The following is a 15,172-nucleotide window of genomic DNA, read 5'->3' as shown; positions in this document are numbered from 1 at the left end:
TGCAGGAATAAAGAATAGTAGGGAAAAGCTGCAATTTCTACATACATTAGATGTAAACGTGATCTGTCTCCAAGAGACTTGGTGTACAGAGAAATGATTATTGGTTAAGAATTATTTCACGCTAGATGGCAGAGCATTTCCATCCAGGAGAGGACATGCAAGGGGAGGGGTGGCTTGCCTGTTGTCTAATAAGATAAAATGGAATTATGTTTATTACTTAGACCCTAGCAACCTTTTTCAGGCAATAACATTTCTCAACTTTGACAACGCTGAAAAATGTAAACCACTGATTCTGATAAATGCTTATATTCCACCAGACGCCTGCACAATGCACTTTTAAAGAAGGTCTTTATATACATAAAGAAAGCCATTGAAGCAGAACCCACCCCTCATAAAGTTTTGTTAGGGGATCTTAACTGTAAAATCTCCAATCTTAACTTAGACATATTCATAAATAAGAATAAAGAAGAATCCTTGCAGATTCCTCAAGCGCTCTTTCCACGAAACATTAGGACAAATAAGAGAGGGAAACTGCTCCTTGATGAATTGACAAAAGTTGATGGCATTATAGCAAATGGAAGGCTACCCTCAGATGCACCGGCGAACTTTACCTGTAAATCAAATAACAGTGAATCCATTCTAGACTATGTGATAGTGGGAAGCACCTCCTTTTTTCTTTTGAAAGCTCTTAAGGTCTCTAATACTCTCCATAGTGATCATAAAGTGCTAACTCTCACTGTAAACTTAAACCCAACTCTGACCGATTCATGGTCATTAAACAGTGAATCTGTTGGTCTTGGTAAGAAATCAGGGAGATGCCACTGGGATATCAGGGCAATTAGGGGTTTGGAAAGTATTCTAGAGGCTGCTGTGGAAAATTTGGTTAACTGGAACGGCTTTGAAATAGCATGTTTTGCTGACTTCATGAATACGGTGATTGCAATTGCAAAAAAGTCGAACCAAAAAAGTAACTCCCAGATCTCTAGATCTATTTAATATTGAAATAAACAAATTAATTAGGGAACAGTATCTGACCTACTCCTCCGAAAGATATCATAGAATTTTACTACTAAAGAGAAGGAGAACTAGGGTGAAGGTTAAGATGAGAAAAGAGAGGGAGGAGGATAGTATATGGATCAAATTGAGGGAAGCTGCATTGAAAGGTCAAATAAGAACATTCTGGCCTCTCATCGGGGAGGGTTGTGGAGTCAGATCAAGACCACTCCCAGTTGCTATCGAGGAGCATATATGGGTTGGCTATATCCAGAACTTTTATGCAAGTAACTGAACTGTAATTGATTGTATTGGAACAAATGAAGACCTTCCACCATATGGATCGCCTTCCGGAAAAGATATAGAATTGGCCATCAAGGGTTTGCGCTCCTCTGGGGCGATGGGCCCGGATGAGCTCCCAATTTCAGTCTTGAAACAAAATAGTGCAAGTGGAGTAAAATCCTATTTCCGGTGTTTTGATTCTGCTTTGTAAATAAAACGGTTCTCCCGTCTTGGAAAGAGATTATATTAGCCCCCCTCTTCATGAAGGGAGACCGCGACGCTCGACATAACTACCCACAAATTGCACTTCTAGATGTTGTGGGTAAAGTCTTCGCCAAAGGCCTCTTGATGCAAATCAATGACTGGGTGGACTTGGGTGAAATTTTACCCTTTGAGCAGACCGGATTTAGGCGAAAGCATGGAGCCATGGATAATCTAACGTATCAAAACAACAATGGTCCTAGACCTATTGATTATACAAATTGAGTCAAATCAATACTATCCATAGTTCTTTGAGTAGAGCAACCACAATCCGTCTGCTCTATTGTACTTTTTTCTAACAGCATTGCAAGTAATAACTGAAAAATATGTTAAAGTCCGAGGAGGGAAAGTGTACGCAGCTTTCATAGATTTCTCCACGGCATTCGATAAAGTAGATCGTCCTTTGCTGTGGAGAAAACTATCGAACTTCGGCATGCCGGCTATCATTCTGGAGTTAGTTCGAGCTCTCCATACTGACACTTGGTGTAGAGTCTTGATGGGAGGGGAAAGAGGTCTATCCCAAGTTATTCCTACAACAAATGGCCTAAAACAAGGTTGTTTATTGGCCGCTCTATTATTCTCCCTATATATATCTGACCTCCCCTATGCCCTGTCTTTAAGTGAAGGTATCGCCCCATTACTGGGGGGAAAATTGATTGTCTGTTTGCTTTATGCCGACGACATATTAATACTGGTTTAACACCAAGGGGATTAAATAGTCGTCTGCAGGTATTACAGGAATATGCAGAGGCCCATCACTTAAAGATAAATGTGTCTAAAAGTAAAGTAATGGGCATGCAGGGAAGGAAAAAGTTGAAGTATGGGAATTATGCTTGGTCTGTAGGTGGACAAAAATTGGAAGTGGTAAAATCATATGTCTTCCTAGGAAAAACAGTGTGCAGAAATTCAAGTGACAAGGCTCATATAGAAAACAATATTCGGAAGGCAATGGCACAAGGTAAAAGCTTAATCTCCCTCTACAGATCCACAGGCAGAAGACACTTTGCACTCCTACTAGAGGTTTTCCATGCTAAAATCCCAGCTTCCCTGTTGTATGGTACTGAACTACTCGACTTAGGAAAATGGGGCTTTCTAAATATAACAGAAGGTAAAATCTTGTGGAACCTAGCCTCAGTTAACTCTGCTTGTTCTGTTGCTGCTCTTAGGTTGGAGTTTGGTCTGCGTAGTAGTTGGGTACAGGGTCTTGCAGGGATAGTGCGATGGGTTACAAGCCTTGTAAAAGGTGAACCTGGTACATTAAGATCTTCTATTCAGAAAGAATTATTAGGAACCTTAAATGAGCAATCATTAATTGTAAAAATTTTTAGAACTGCGGTTGACTTCAATTGGATGAATCTGTACTTTTTACTTTATCATCATATCAGCTAAAGGCCATTTTGAAACAGGCCACCTGGAAATTAAGTTTTTCTATGGACAGAGAAGCCCGAATTTTAAAGAGAGGCAGTCACCCAGCTATTGACTCCTGTCTGATAAATAAGGTACAATCTTACATTACTTGGAACCTCCCCCATAGAGTGCGCCGTTTTTGGTTCTTATTGAGGCAGGATTCTCTTCCACTGAATAATATATTGTTCAAATGGTACTGTTCCTCCCCAGTTTGTAATTTGTGTAATAATTCTATCCAGGATGGTACCCATGTGCTCTTTATTTGTCCGGCTCTTTTATTATATCGACGTAAGTGGATGAGGCCAATCTGCCTACAACTATCCATTTTGTCTTCCACCTCATTTATAGACGCCATTTACAATCCACCTAATGAAATGTTTTGTCACATGATTTTTAACTTTTTTAAATGTTTTTTAGATATGTATTAAAATTTCATATGGAGGTTATGATTATCATTGTTGATTTTATCTGACGTTTTACAAGATTTTGTGTATTTGTAAACCATATTTTACTGTCCGAAAATGTATGTTTTATCTTTTGTGCCTTCTTTTTATGTGGATCTCTTCTGAGTTCCAAAATCATAAATAAATTGAACTTGAACTTGAGTTAAACAATCTGCTTGTTTACATAGACACATAATTGAGGTGGTAACGAGGATATTGTGGTTCATCTTATCGAAGGCAGCGAGAGGATGAGGGGGGTCAGGAAACAGAGCAGAATTTTGATTAAGTGGTTGGCTAGATTGGTTATTATCTAGAAAATTGATGATTATGAGTTAATGAACAATGGAATTTAAAGTCCCCGAAAAAGATTGGTGTTTCAGAAGGATTAAAGAATTAAGGTCCATCCATTTGTACAGACTTCTTTAATTAATGGTAGACTGTAATATTTATTAATCATTGTACATTTCAAACCGAGAAACAATGTAATGGATTTCTTTCATATCCATTATTTTGATGGATTAGGTAGCAAAGATCATTTGAAATATCTAGGCCCCTCAATTGCACCACCCCACTTAGTACAGCAGCTTCATATATTCACTAATCAAGGGCTTCTGTAGAAACCACACTTCCTAGAGAAGCCTGGCTTTCCTGTGTGAGCGCTCCTACCTGAATTGGTCGTATCCAATCATATTTTTGTTTCCGGAGTCGCTGGCTGCAAACAGCTGTTTAATCTCCCTGGACTTTGGTTCTCCTGCTTGTCTGAGTTTAATAAGGACTTTTGAAATATCAGCCACTGGGAACTGAATGAAAAAAAGAACCAAAATATAATTTTTCCCAAGCACACTTTTATAAGACTTGTGAATGAAACAATGTCTTGTTTTGCACCGCAAGCGTAATTTCCATCACTGACACAATGAGCTTTTGAGTTTACAGTACTGTAAAAACACTTAGCTTCATCACTTATATGAAAATACATTTACTGATTTCACAACAAAGGCAACTTACAAATGTTAAATTCAACAAATCTTTACAACTGCTTCTGGTTTGGGGTCTATAAGCTTTTTCGAATGTTAGACTGAGGAATGAGGTAGGGTGTTAACCACTCCAGCTAAGTACCATTACCCCCGTGTGAGATATTTGCCGGTTATGGTAAATAGCTTCCATTCTGACTTTTCAAACTGGAAATGAGGCATAACATGCTTAATCAATATTTAACACAACGAATTCCGCACACTGTTCTTTTTCTCACAGGAGCTTTTTTCCCTTCATACATTTTAAAATCTATCACATCAAAACTTCAAAAATGTGATCATTATAATACAAGTAATTCCTTTCAAGAAATTCAAATATGTATATTGAAATTAATGAGCGAAAGAGCAACTGATTAAAGGAGGAGGGGAAAAGAGAAGAGGGGAAAAAATGATCACAAATAATATAAAGCTGTTGGTTTGGCAGACTTTTTTTAATGCGACCCATTGTCTACTGGTGTCCTACAACTGTTATGTGGTTAAGAGGACAGTCATAAGTACTGAGTTCTACTGTTTCTTGTGTTTGTTCAAGGAGGCTCTTATATACTTTGCTTGTATTAGAAGAAACAGCGGTTCTACCCCATTTTCTATCCGAGAGCTTTATTCTTTTAAACAATCCAGGGCATCCAACCAGCAGACCAGTAATTTAATGTCAGAAAAGCTCTTTGCTCAGAAGTGACAGATAGGTACAAGTGAAAACATGTGCGGCCTTCTTTTGAATCAACAATAAATAACAGTTGATAGACCGATTTAACAAGGTTGCTTCTTGGCCAGGACAGTGAAGGTTTGTATTTTTCTGTGGAATGTATGAATACAAAAAAACTGAGACCAAGAAATAAGAAAGGGTGAAAGGGAGAGGAGGAATGGAGAAGAAGGAAAGAAGAGAAAAGCATGAAGGTAGCAAGGAAGGCAGGAATAAAGGAGGCAGTGTGCGAGGAGAGAAGTTGGGTAAGAAGTGAAAGATTAGGAAATTAGGAGAGAAGAACGGCAGGAAGGAAGAAAGAATGTGTTAGGGCAGAGAGGGAGGACTGGAAACTAGAGATGCATTCTAAAGGAAGAGAGATAGGTAGTATGGGAAAGGTAAGTAAGAGGAGCAGGAATAATGAAATAATGGAAAGGAGAAGTGAGGAATAAAATGGGAAGGACAGAGACAGATAAGACAGTTGAGGAAGAAAGTAAGTAAAGAAGGAAATAATAAGGACAAAAAGAAGGCAAAGAAGAAAAGAAGCAAGATAGGGATGAGGGAAGGAAGGGAAGAGGCAAGATAAAAGTAAAGGAGGAGGGAAGCGTATAAGGAAGAATAAAGAAAGAAATAGAGAGGAAGGAGTGGAAATGGATGGTGAAGAAGAAGTGGGAAAGGGAGATGGAAGGACAAGGGAAATGGAAGGAAGGGTAAAACGGCTGATGAAAGAGAAAAGTGACAAGGAAGAGAAGAGAAAGGAGGGGAGGTAAACAGAATGCATCTGAGGTAAAAAGAAACGGCAGTAGTTAAAAAGAGAAGCCACAATTCGGGGTGAGATACAAAGAAAAAAATTAATTACCTCATCAGAGTGGTCCTCCATGTAATTGAATGCATATTCATCGGCATCCACCAACACAAAGTTATGACAATTAAAGATAACCTTGGCTCCAACAAACAGATCCTGAGGCTTGAAGTACTCGGACATCTCACTCTTGTAGATTTCTTGCCCAGGTTTCTTAATGCGAGCTCTTTCCAAAAACTTCCCTCCAACTATCCCTGAAAAAATATAAACAAGCACTGTGGTTAAAATATGTTTGAGATACTTGTACACTGTGCATGCTTGTTTTAACTTTACTATGCCCGCTACATTCAAGTAAATAATGGTCCCTCATACCAGACAGCTACATTCCGGTTATGTGCTTATGTAGAGCTACACAGATATTCACTGTGATTAAAATACACAACTTTTATATTAGCATACACCTGAAACAATGCCCCCTGTTACTTCTCACTTATTGGAGTGGTCCACAAATGGGGCCAATGTAAGCTGAACAGCTGATCAAGCCATTGCTAAGGGAAAAAGCCCTAGAAGACTGAGCTACCTCTTTGCCAATGCTTGTTGCCAATCGTATGTATGTGATTGCTTTGAGACACCACATGTTCATGCATGGTGGGCAATCTAGCATTCCAAGAAGGCCACTGATGCTCATCGTAGCAAATGTACACATTTGCATCATGATGTGTGCATTATGGCACTTGTACAGGTATACCTCAAAATGCGTGCATAGTGACCATGTGCACAGATGTTGTGAAGCAGTCTTACATGTGCGTTGTGACCCAAGCAAGCAATTTTTAAATGTATTGTTCGAACTTGGCAGGCGAGTATGTTAGAACAGTAAAGTAAACATTTTTGAGAAAGGCAAAAATAAGTGTATCTGAGGCACGAACAGGGAAGTAAGCAGCCCAGTAGTTTGCCGCTGTTGGGCCCTTGTTAAATAGAATGAAAATTATCATGGGGAGTATGGTGTTGTGTAGTTCCCACCAATCTATATAGGATCTGTGGGTTTAGACAACATAAACTAAGGGATTGGTGCCCAGACTGATTCCAGCCACCCCCAAAGGATATGTTAATCTGTATACCAGCTAGTTCACAGTGCCACTATAAGCCTCTCTTATCAAGGAGCGAATAGCACCTGGCACCTATCGAACATGACAACTCTGACTCCTCAGGGTTCGTAGAAACAGTACAGTACTTTTCGCTTGGTCACTCATGCTCACTTTGTCTCAGAGAGATACACAAAGAGTAAACAGTGGGGACGTTTTCAATAAGTATTTGTTGAACTAGCGTCATTCTAGTATAAAATACGTGTGCTGAAACAACGATTAGTCATAAACAGATATAAGCGGTTATGAGCACCAGTAGGGTAAAGAAAAGGTAGAATTCTACCACAGTGCTAAAACAATGAATATATGCAGGCATATAGATACATAACAATGAAATGCGTACTCCTACAGTGCAAACCCTAACTAGATTTACCTAAATGTACCAAGTATGTAGTAGGTGTGTAGCATGCAAGGAATGTCAGACCACTACATGCTGGAGTGTCTGCATGCTGGGACATCAGTGTCTCGCGTCATGTGTCCGCATGGAAGTCTTTCTCCTCTGACTGGCTCAGTGAAGATGTGGTGTTTATATACCCAAAAGGTACCCTCAGAAATTCTACCTTGCTGTGTCATGTCGGCCGAGTATGACGATAGTGATGAACCTTATACACAGTTATTATGCAGAAGATGGTAATCCTGCTGTGATTCTGAGAATCCTCATGCATAATAAATGAGGCTTGTTTAAACCACACAACATTTATGCAGCACTTAACTATGTAAAAGGTCAGCAGCAAAAACCATTATGTGGTACAATGGCAGGGTAAATGTGGGTGAAAGGTTAGGAGACTACCCAGGCCTATATTGGGGTACAATGGGGTTTATAACTGGGCAGAGAACGTCATGGAGGAGGATAAAAAAAGGGAGTGTGGGAGGAGAGGAGGAAAACCAAGTGAGCAGCCCGGCAGCACAGTGCAGCTGGCAAGCCACAGTACAAATAACACAGGGAGCAAGATAGGGAGTGGGGCAGGAAGTACGGTGGGGAAGATTGGAGAGGGCAGCAAAAAGAGAGCACTTTGGAAGAGGATGAATAGGAAAAAGGGGGAGCATGCAAGGAAATATAGACACTCCCATATAGTGCTCAATAGTAAATGCAAAATAATCCCCTTAGGTACGCAGTGGAAGAACACATCTCACCCAGTGAGTGCACTGTGAAATCAAAACGCTCGTGGGTGGGGCAAGGACAAGAATAGGGAGGAAAGTCACGGAATAAAGAACAGACTACTGACATAAAGAGCAAAGCCATCCAATCATGAGCAAGGGCTGAAGCAAAGCCCCTTCTAAGTATATGTTATGTATGTAGGTAACAATAGGCCTGCTTACAGACAGCGGATGCCCGCTCTAGCCTAGTCCTCGAAAACATTACTCAGTGTGAAGTATGCCTTTATCAGCATTGTAGCACGCTGATATGCTGTTTCTGCCTGTTGCTTTCTTGGTACCAGTGCAGAAACGCCAACACTGCCAGCTGGGAACTGGTGTTACTCTAGGGACTGATGTCACTCTAGTGATGCCCTTCCCGGGATTTCCTTGGGATCAATCACTCAAAATATCTTTGTGCACAGCCAATGGGGTCCTCGCTGGGGGGAGTGGGACACTTAACACAGGAGTTACTTGCATGGCATTTTAGGGATTTTTGGGGTTTAAGAGTGGGTAGGGGGTATAGGGAACATACAGATATTTTAGGCTTTAGGGGTGGGTAAGAGTACAGGGTGGTAAGGGTATTTTTAGGGTTTAGCAGTGGTTAGGGATAAAGGGTAGTAAGGGTATTTTAGGGTTTATGGGTGGGTAAGGGTACAGGGTGGCAAAATAATTTAAAAAAAGGGTGTTGGGGATCCCCCCCACTAAAGAACTACAGTAAATATATAATTATTTTAAAGAAAAGGTGGAGGGTTTTGATGGTCACCCCCCAAAAAAATTAAAATTACAAACATATATATTGAATTTCAGCAGTTATAGTTAGCTGAGCTAACTATAACTTACGCCCCCGCAATGCACTGCTTGTTACCTCACATATTACATCAATCATGACATGGTCAGTGACACCACCGCTTACGTCACTGATGACATCATCCAGTGAGTATGAGTGTTAAACATATATACCAAGGTACTACAAAAGTTGAAATAGCATACTTTGTGTACTACTAATGAGTGATACTATTTTTAACATATATTATGTGAATGGTTGTGTGAATGTGTGTATCCATGTGTGAGTGGCTGACTGGGTGCCTGTATGGGTGTGTGAGTGAGTGGCTGTATGGTATGTAAGTAGGATTGTGAGGGCTGTCTGGGTGTGTAAGTGGCTATGTGAGTGCCTGTATTGGTGAGTGAGTGGGTGTATCAGTGGATCTATGGGTGAGTGGCTATATGGGTGGGTGAGTGGGTGTGTAAATGCATTATTTTTATTTATTTATTTCTAAAGTTTTATATAGCGCGAACATGATCTCGAAGGATATCAGAGCGCTTCACATTTAAGGATGGTCGGGCAGACATCACATACAAAACAAAGGAAACAGGTACAGAGGTTACAACAAAGCAGTACAATAGTTAAAGAAACAAAAACAATATATAGATATATAGATGTATATAGCGGAAACTGGGAGGGGAAGAAAAAATTAGGTCAGGGGATATAAAACATCAGTACAAGAGATGAGGGTATAAGTCCTGTATCTTCAAGCACATGAAAAGAGCCAAATTAGGGTAAGAACTTGCACATAAGGAATGATGTATGGGTGAGTGAGTGGGTGTCTGAATGGCTATTTGAGTGAGTGACTGGCTGTGTAAGTGGCTGTATGGGCAAATGAGTGGTTGTTTGAGTGGGTGTTTGGTTAAGTGAGTTGGTGTGTGAGTGGCTATATTGTACTGTGTTTGTGTGAATGGATGTATGGATGAGTGAGCAGATATGTGAGTGTTTGTATGGATGTCTAAATGGGTATTTGAGTGGGTGTGTGAGTGAGTGCTTGCATCGGTGAGTGAGTGGCTGTGTTGAGAGGCTCTATGAGTGAGTGGCTGTATAGGTGAATAAGTGGGAGTGGGAGTAGCTGTAAGGGAAAGGTTGTATGAGTAGCAGTGTGGGTGGATGAATGGTTGCATGAGTGGCTCTATGGATGAGTGAGTAGTTTGTGAGTGCTTGCATGGGTCTGTGAATGGGTATGTGAGTGTTTGTGTGGGTGTATGAGAGGTTGTAAAAGTGTGTGAGTGCATGTCCGAGTGCTTCTGTGGATGATGTCATCAGTGATGTAATTTGAGATGTATTAAGTGATGTCACTGACCATGTAATGAGTAATCTAATATGTGAGGTCAGAAGCTGTGAATTGCAAGGGCGTAAGTTATAATTAGTTCACCTAACTATAACTACTGAATTTCACTGGTTTTGTAGAAGTGAAATGTGAGTCTAACTATAACGGTCCTGTAACCTTTGGTGTTGACAGAGAATTTCAACAGTTTTTTTAAATTCTTCTTCCTATATATAATGTCCCTTTAACCTTTGTTTTTTAAGTGAATTTCTAAGGTTTAAAAAAATCCTACCTGTAACCTTTGAGAGTGAGTGTGTGAGAGAGTGCATGATTGTCTCAGTGGGTGTGTGAAGCAGTGTGTAAGTGTCTCAATGGGTGTGTGAGTGGGTGTATGAGTGTCTGTATGGGTCTGGGAGTGACTGCATAAGTGTCTTACTGGACGTGTGAGTGGATGCATGAGTGTCTGAGTGGGCCTGTGTGTGGGTGTGTGAGTGTTTGAGTGGGTCTGTGAATAGGTGTGAGAGTGACAAAGTAGGTTAGCGAGTAACTCCATGAGTGTGTGAGTCAGTCTGTGAGTAAGCGCATGAGTGTCTGAGTGGAGCTGTGAGTGGGTGCATTAGTCTCTGGGTGGGTCTGTGAGTAGGTATGTGAGTCTCTGAGTAGGTCTTTGAATGGCTGTGTGAGTGGCTGTATGAGTCTGTGAGTGGGTGTGTGAGTCTTTGAGTTGGCATGTTAATGGCTGTGTGAGTGTATGAGTGGGTCTATGAATTGGTGTATGTGTCTGAGTGTGTCTGTGAATGGGTGCATGAGTGTCTGAATGATTCTATGTGTGGCTGTGTGAGTGGCTGTAATGGTCTGTAAGTCTGTCAGTGGGTGCATGAGTGTCTGTATGAGTGTCTGAGTGGGTATATGAGTGTCTGTGTAGTTATGTCAGTTGCTGTGTGAGTGACTAGGCTGCAAAGGAACCACACATGCTCTTTTATTCAACAAGAGTCCAGAGTTTTGCACAAAATATCCAGTACGTAATCCACACTTCAGCTACGTAATGGAGCACAAGGAAATGTCACCAGTGACCTTATATGCGTTTTGGCAATGTGATTGTTCCCGGTGCGTCTTTATCCAGAAATATGTCATAACATGAATCCTCCTATAGAGAAGAAAACAAGACTACAAAGATGTAAAATTCCACCAAAAAAGGGTCCTTCCTCTTAACTTTATGAAGTAAATGCTTTTTTGTTTGGTGGAGATGTCCTCATATTCTTCAGCATCGAGAACTGCTCAACAAAATTGGCGGGTAACGCGCTGGGGGCCACTTGTTAAGCAGCCCATCATCCTGGCAAAATGGGGATGTAGACCTTTAGAAACTACTACATTGGGCGGGACCACAAAGGAACTGCACCTGCTCTTTTAGTCGAAAAGAGTCCAGAGTTTTGCACACAATATCTACCCAAGTTGAGTTCTTTCTACTGGTTAATGAATAAGTTCTACACACTTGGGTAAAATAAAAATCCCGTACGTAGTCCACACAACAGCTGCGTAATGGAGCACAAGGAAATGTCACCAGTGACCTTATGTACATTTTGGCAATGGGATTGTTCCAGGTGCGTCTTTATCCAGAAATATGTGATAACATGAATCCTCCTACAGAGAAGAAAACAAGACTACAAAGATGTAAAATTCCACCAAAAAAGGGTCCTTCCTCTTAACTTTATGAAGTAAATGTTTCTTTGTTTGGTGGAGATGCCATCATAATCCTCAGCATCAACAACTCCTCAACAAAATCGGTGCGTAATGCGCTGGGGGGCTGCTTGTTAGGCAGCCGATCATCCTGGCAAAAGGGAGGAAGACCTTTGCAAACTACTACGTTGGGCGGGGCCACAAAGGAACTGCACCTACTCTGTTATTCAACAAGAGTCCAGAGTTTTGCACAAAATATCCACCCAAGTTGAGTTCTTTCTACTGGTTAATTAAAAAGGACTACCTCCTTGGGTAAAAATCCAGTACGTAATCCACACTACAGCTGCGTAATGGATTACAAGGAAATTTCACCAGTGACCTTATGTGTGTTTTGGCAATGTGATTGTTCCTGGTGCGTCTTTATCCAGAAATAGGTGATAATATAAATCCTCCTATAGAGAAGAAAACGAGATTACAAAGATGTAAAATTCCACCAATAAAGGGTCCTGCCTCTCAACTTTATGAGGTAAATGCTTCTTTGTTTGGAGGAGATATCCTCATATTCCTCAGCATCAAGAACTTAATCTCAACAAAATTGGCGGGTAAAACGCTGGGGGGCCGCTTGTTAAGCAGCCCATCATCCTGGCAAAAGGGAGGTAGATCTTTGGAAACTACTACATTGGGCGAGGCCAATTAGGGAAGCATCCAAGTGACTTCCACATTTGCATACTACTAGCAATTCAAAGGGAGAACCATGGACTCTCCCAAAACAGGACAAGAAAGAACCCACTCATAACAGTCACATACAGATTGCGCTCCAATAGATCAATGATGTAGACACATCCACAGAGGATTTCAGATCGTTTTTCAATATGGAATTGCAGAGAAAACACACTTGCTTTGCCTTCGCCAAGTTCAGAAGTTAGGATCATATTTCCTTCACAGAAATAGAGCTTCAACGGGGGCACCTGCTATGTTTATATGTGAAAGTGCTTACTGTTCAGGTTAAGCTTCGTGAAATTAGCACCAGGACCAGGACCAGAACAACCCCGGGGACCCCATTCCCTAGGGCTGGGCATGACTTAATGGGGGAGGGGGATATGCAGCCTCCCTCCACGGGCCAAATTCGGCCCTGGGGCCCAGCCACAAATCGATTGAGAATGCACTTACTGGGTGATGTCATTAGTGATGTATTTTAAGATGTCATCAGTGATGTCACAGACAATGTCATGAGTGATGAAATATGTGAGGTCATAAGCAGTTAATTGCAGGGGCATACGTTATAGTTTGCTCAGGTAACCATAACTGCTGAATTTGAATGGTTTTGTATGAGTGAAATCTAAGCCGAACTATAAAGTCCCTATGACCTTTGCTTTTTTCAGTGACTTTGTACTTTTTTTAGTCTATTTACTAACTATAATGTCCCTGAGCCTTTGATTTCTTTCAATGAATTCACAAGGTTTTTTAAATTCTATTTCCTAAATATAACCTCACTGTAATCTTTGTTTTTTAGTAAATTTCAAAGGTTTTTTAAAAATTGTTATTTCCTAACTGTAACCTGTAACCTTCTCGAGTGGGTATTTGAGTGGCTGTATGGGTCTGTGACAGGGTGTAGGAGTGGTTATGTGGGTGTGTGAGTAGATGTGGGGTGTGTGAGTGGGTTTGTGAGTGGCTGTATGGGTTTGTGAGTGGGTGTGTGAGTGACTGTATGGGTCTGTAAGTGGGTATGTGAGTAGCTGTGTGGGTATGTGAGTGGGTTTGTGAGTGGCTGTATGGGCCTGTGAGTGGCTGTATGGGTCTGTACAGAGAGTGCAGAAAGGGGCGGGCCTTTGACAAGCCCTTAGCAATACCGCTGTGTGGTACTTACTGGTGGAAATAGAAGGGTTTCTTGTCCTCCAACAACTCTCACCATCCAAGGGATTGTCATCCCCCAGCCAGTACTATGCCAGGAGGCGTGTTTGCAGAGTAGTAGAGAAAAGGGGCAGAGCCTCTGGCAAGCTCTCCGCAATACCATTGTGTGGGACTTACATGTGGTAACAGGAGGGATTATTGGCCCCCAACTACCCTCAGCAGCCAAGGGGACTTTATTCCTCACCCAGTAGTATACCAGGAGGTGCATTAGCAGAGTGGTGCATAAAGGATGCCGGGCCCCCAATGAGCTCTTAGCAATCCTGCTGTGTGGGACTTACTGTTGGTAACAGGAGAGGTTCTCGGGCCCACAACGACCCTCAGCATCCAAGGGGACTTCATCTTCCAACCAGTAGTGCAATAGGAGGTCTGTTTGCAGAGTGGTTGAGAAAGAGGGAGGGGCCTCGTGATGAGCTGGGGCAGGATTCACTGTTGGTTAAATGGATGGTACGCCAACATCTAAACAAAGCCTATGTAGCCAGGCCAAATGGTCTGTTGAGTTCCAGCATAAGTTAAGACAGTGATCACTGGTATATAAAACCAGTACTGAAAAAGGGTAAAACCCTTACCTCATAGGTTGTTCGCAGAGTGGGGAGGATGGGTAGGGCGATAAGGAATCTGAGGCTAGACTGTATCCCTACCAGATATTAAGTTACGGAAGGTAAGTAACTTTTACATCTGATAAAGACATCTAACCGCAGGTTCCTTAACTTCGGATTTAAATTCTGTAGCTATACCCCCCTGGAGGAGGGTCTGCAAACTAAACCATGCAAGATTTCAAAGAGAACCAGCCGGTCATAACTAACAGCCGACCGAATGTACGCAGGAGTAGCAGAACATGATCACCGTCACAGAACATACAAATAAAAAACAAACCTACAGACCTGAAAGAATTGAGCCTTGAGGGAAAAAGGGGGTAAACCCTTAAACCATCATCTGACAGTTATAAGACATTATCCCCTATCCCCAAAGCGGAAGGAGAACTTGTTGACTAAAAGGATCAAGTGCAAGACAAAAGTCATGCAACCCGCATTGTTAAAGACAATAAAGAAAAATCAGAGAAAGAACTGTCCTGATAAAATTCAAAAGAAGTACTCTCAGAACTTATTATACCAAGAGATGAATGAACACCAAAAGAAAGATGAACAATAATACCTCTGTGGTATGAACAATTTTGTTTGAACAATTGTACTATAAAGAAGCTAAAATGATACCAAACAGTACTGAATCTCATATAGACATTCGTCAATTATGCCAGTTGTATAAAATTTCTCAGCAAAGATGTATATGTCACAAAAAAAGCCCCCATTAACACCA

The 15,172-nt window shown here is 41.3% G+C and overlaps 1 protein-coding gene across 1 annotated transcript in view; it reads right to left on the bottom strand.

Moving 5' to 3' along the window:
• Positions 1 to 15,172, bottom strand: part of EFHC2 (EF-hand domain containing 2) — a 413,024-nt gene that overhangs the window by 168,810 nt on the left and 229,042 nt on the right. Inside the window, exons 10-11 of the mRNA XM_086934106.1 lie at positions 5,956 to 6,152; positions 4,053 to 4,186 (exon numbers count right to left, since the gene is read on the bottom strand). Of these exons, the coding sequence (XP_086790232.1) occupies positions 4,053 to 4,186; positions 5,956 to 6,152 (331 nt within the window). The remainder of the gene's footprint in view (positions 1 to 4,052; positions 4,187 to 5,955; positions 6,153 to 15,172) is intronic.

Source organism: Lissotriton vulgaris, chromosome 8 (assembly GCF_964263255.1).
Source record: "Lissotriton vulgaris chromosome 8, aLisVul1.2, whole genome shotgun sequence".
In the NCBI taxonomy this organism is placed as follows: domain Eukaryota; kingdom Metazoa; phylum Chordata; class Amphibia; order Caudata; family Salamandridae; genus Lissotriton; species Lissotriton vulgaris.
Note: the sequence above shows the minus strand (reverse complement) of the source record. Positions and strands in the feature narration are given on the sequence as shown.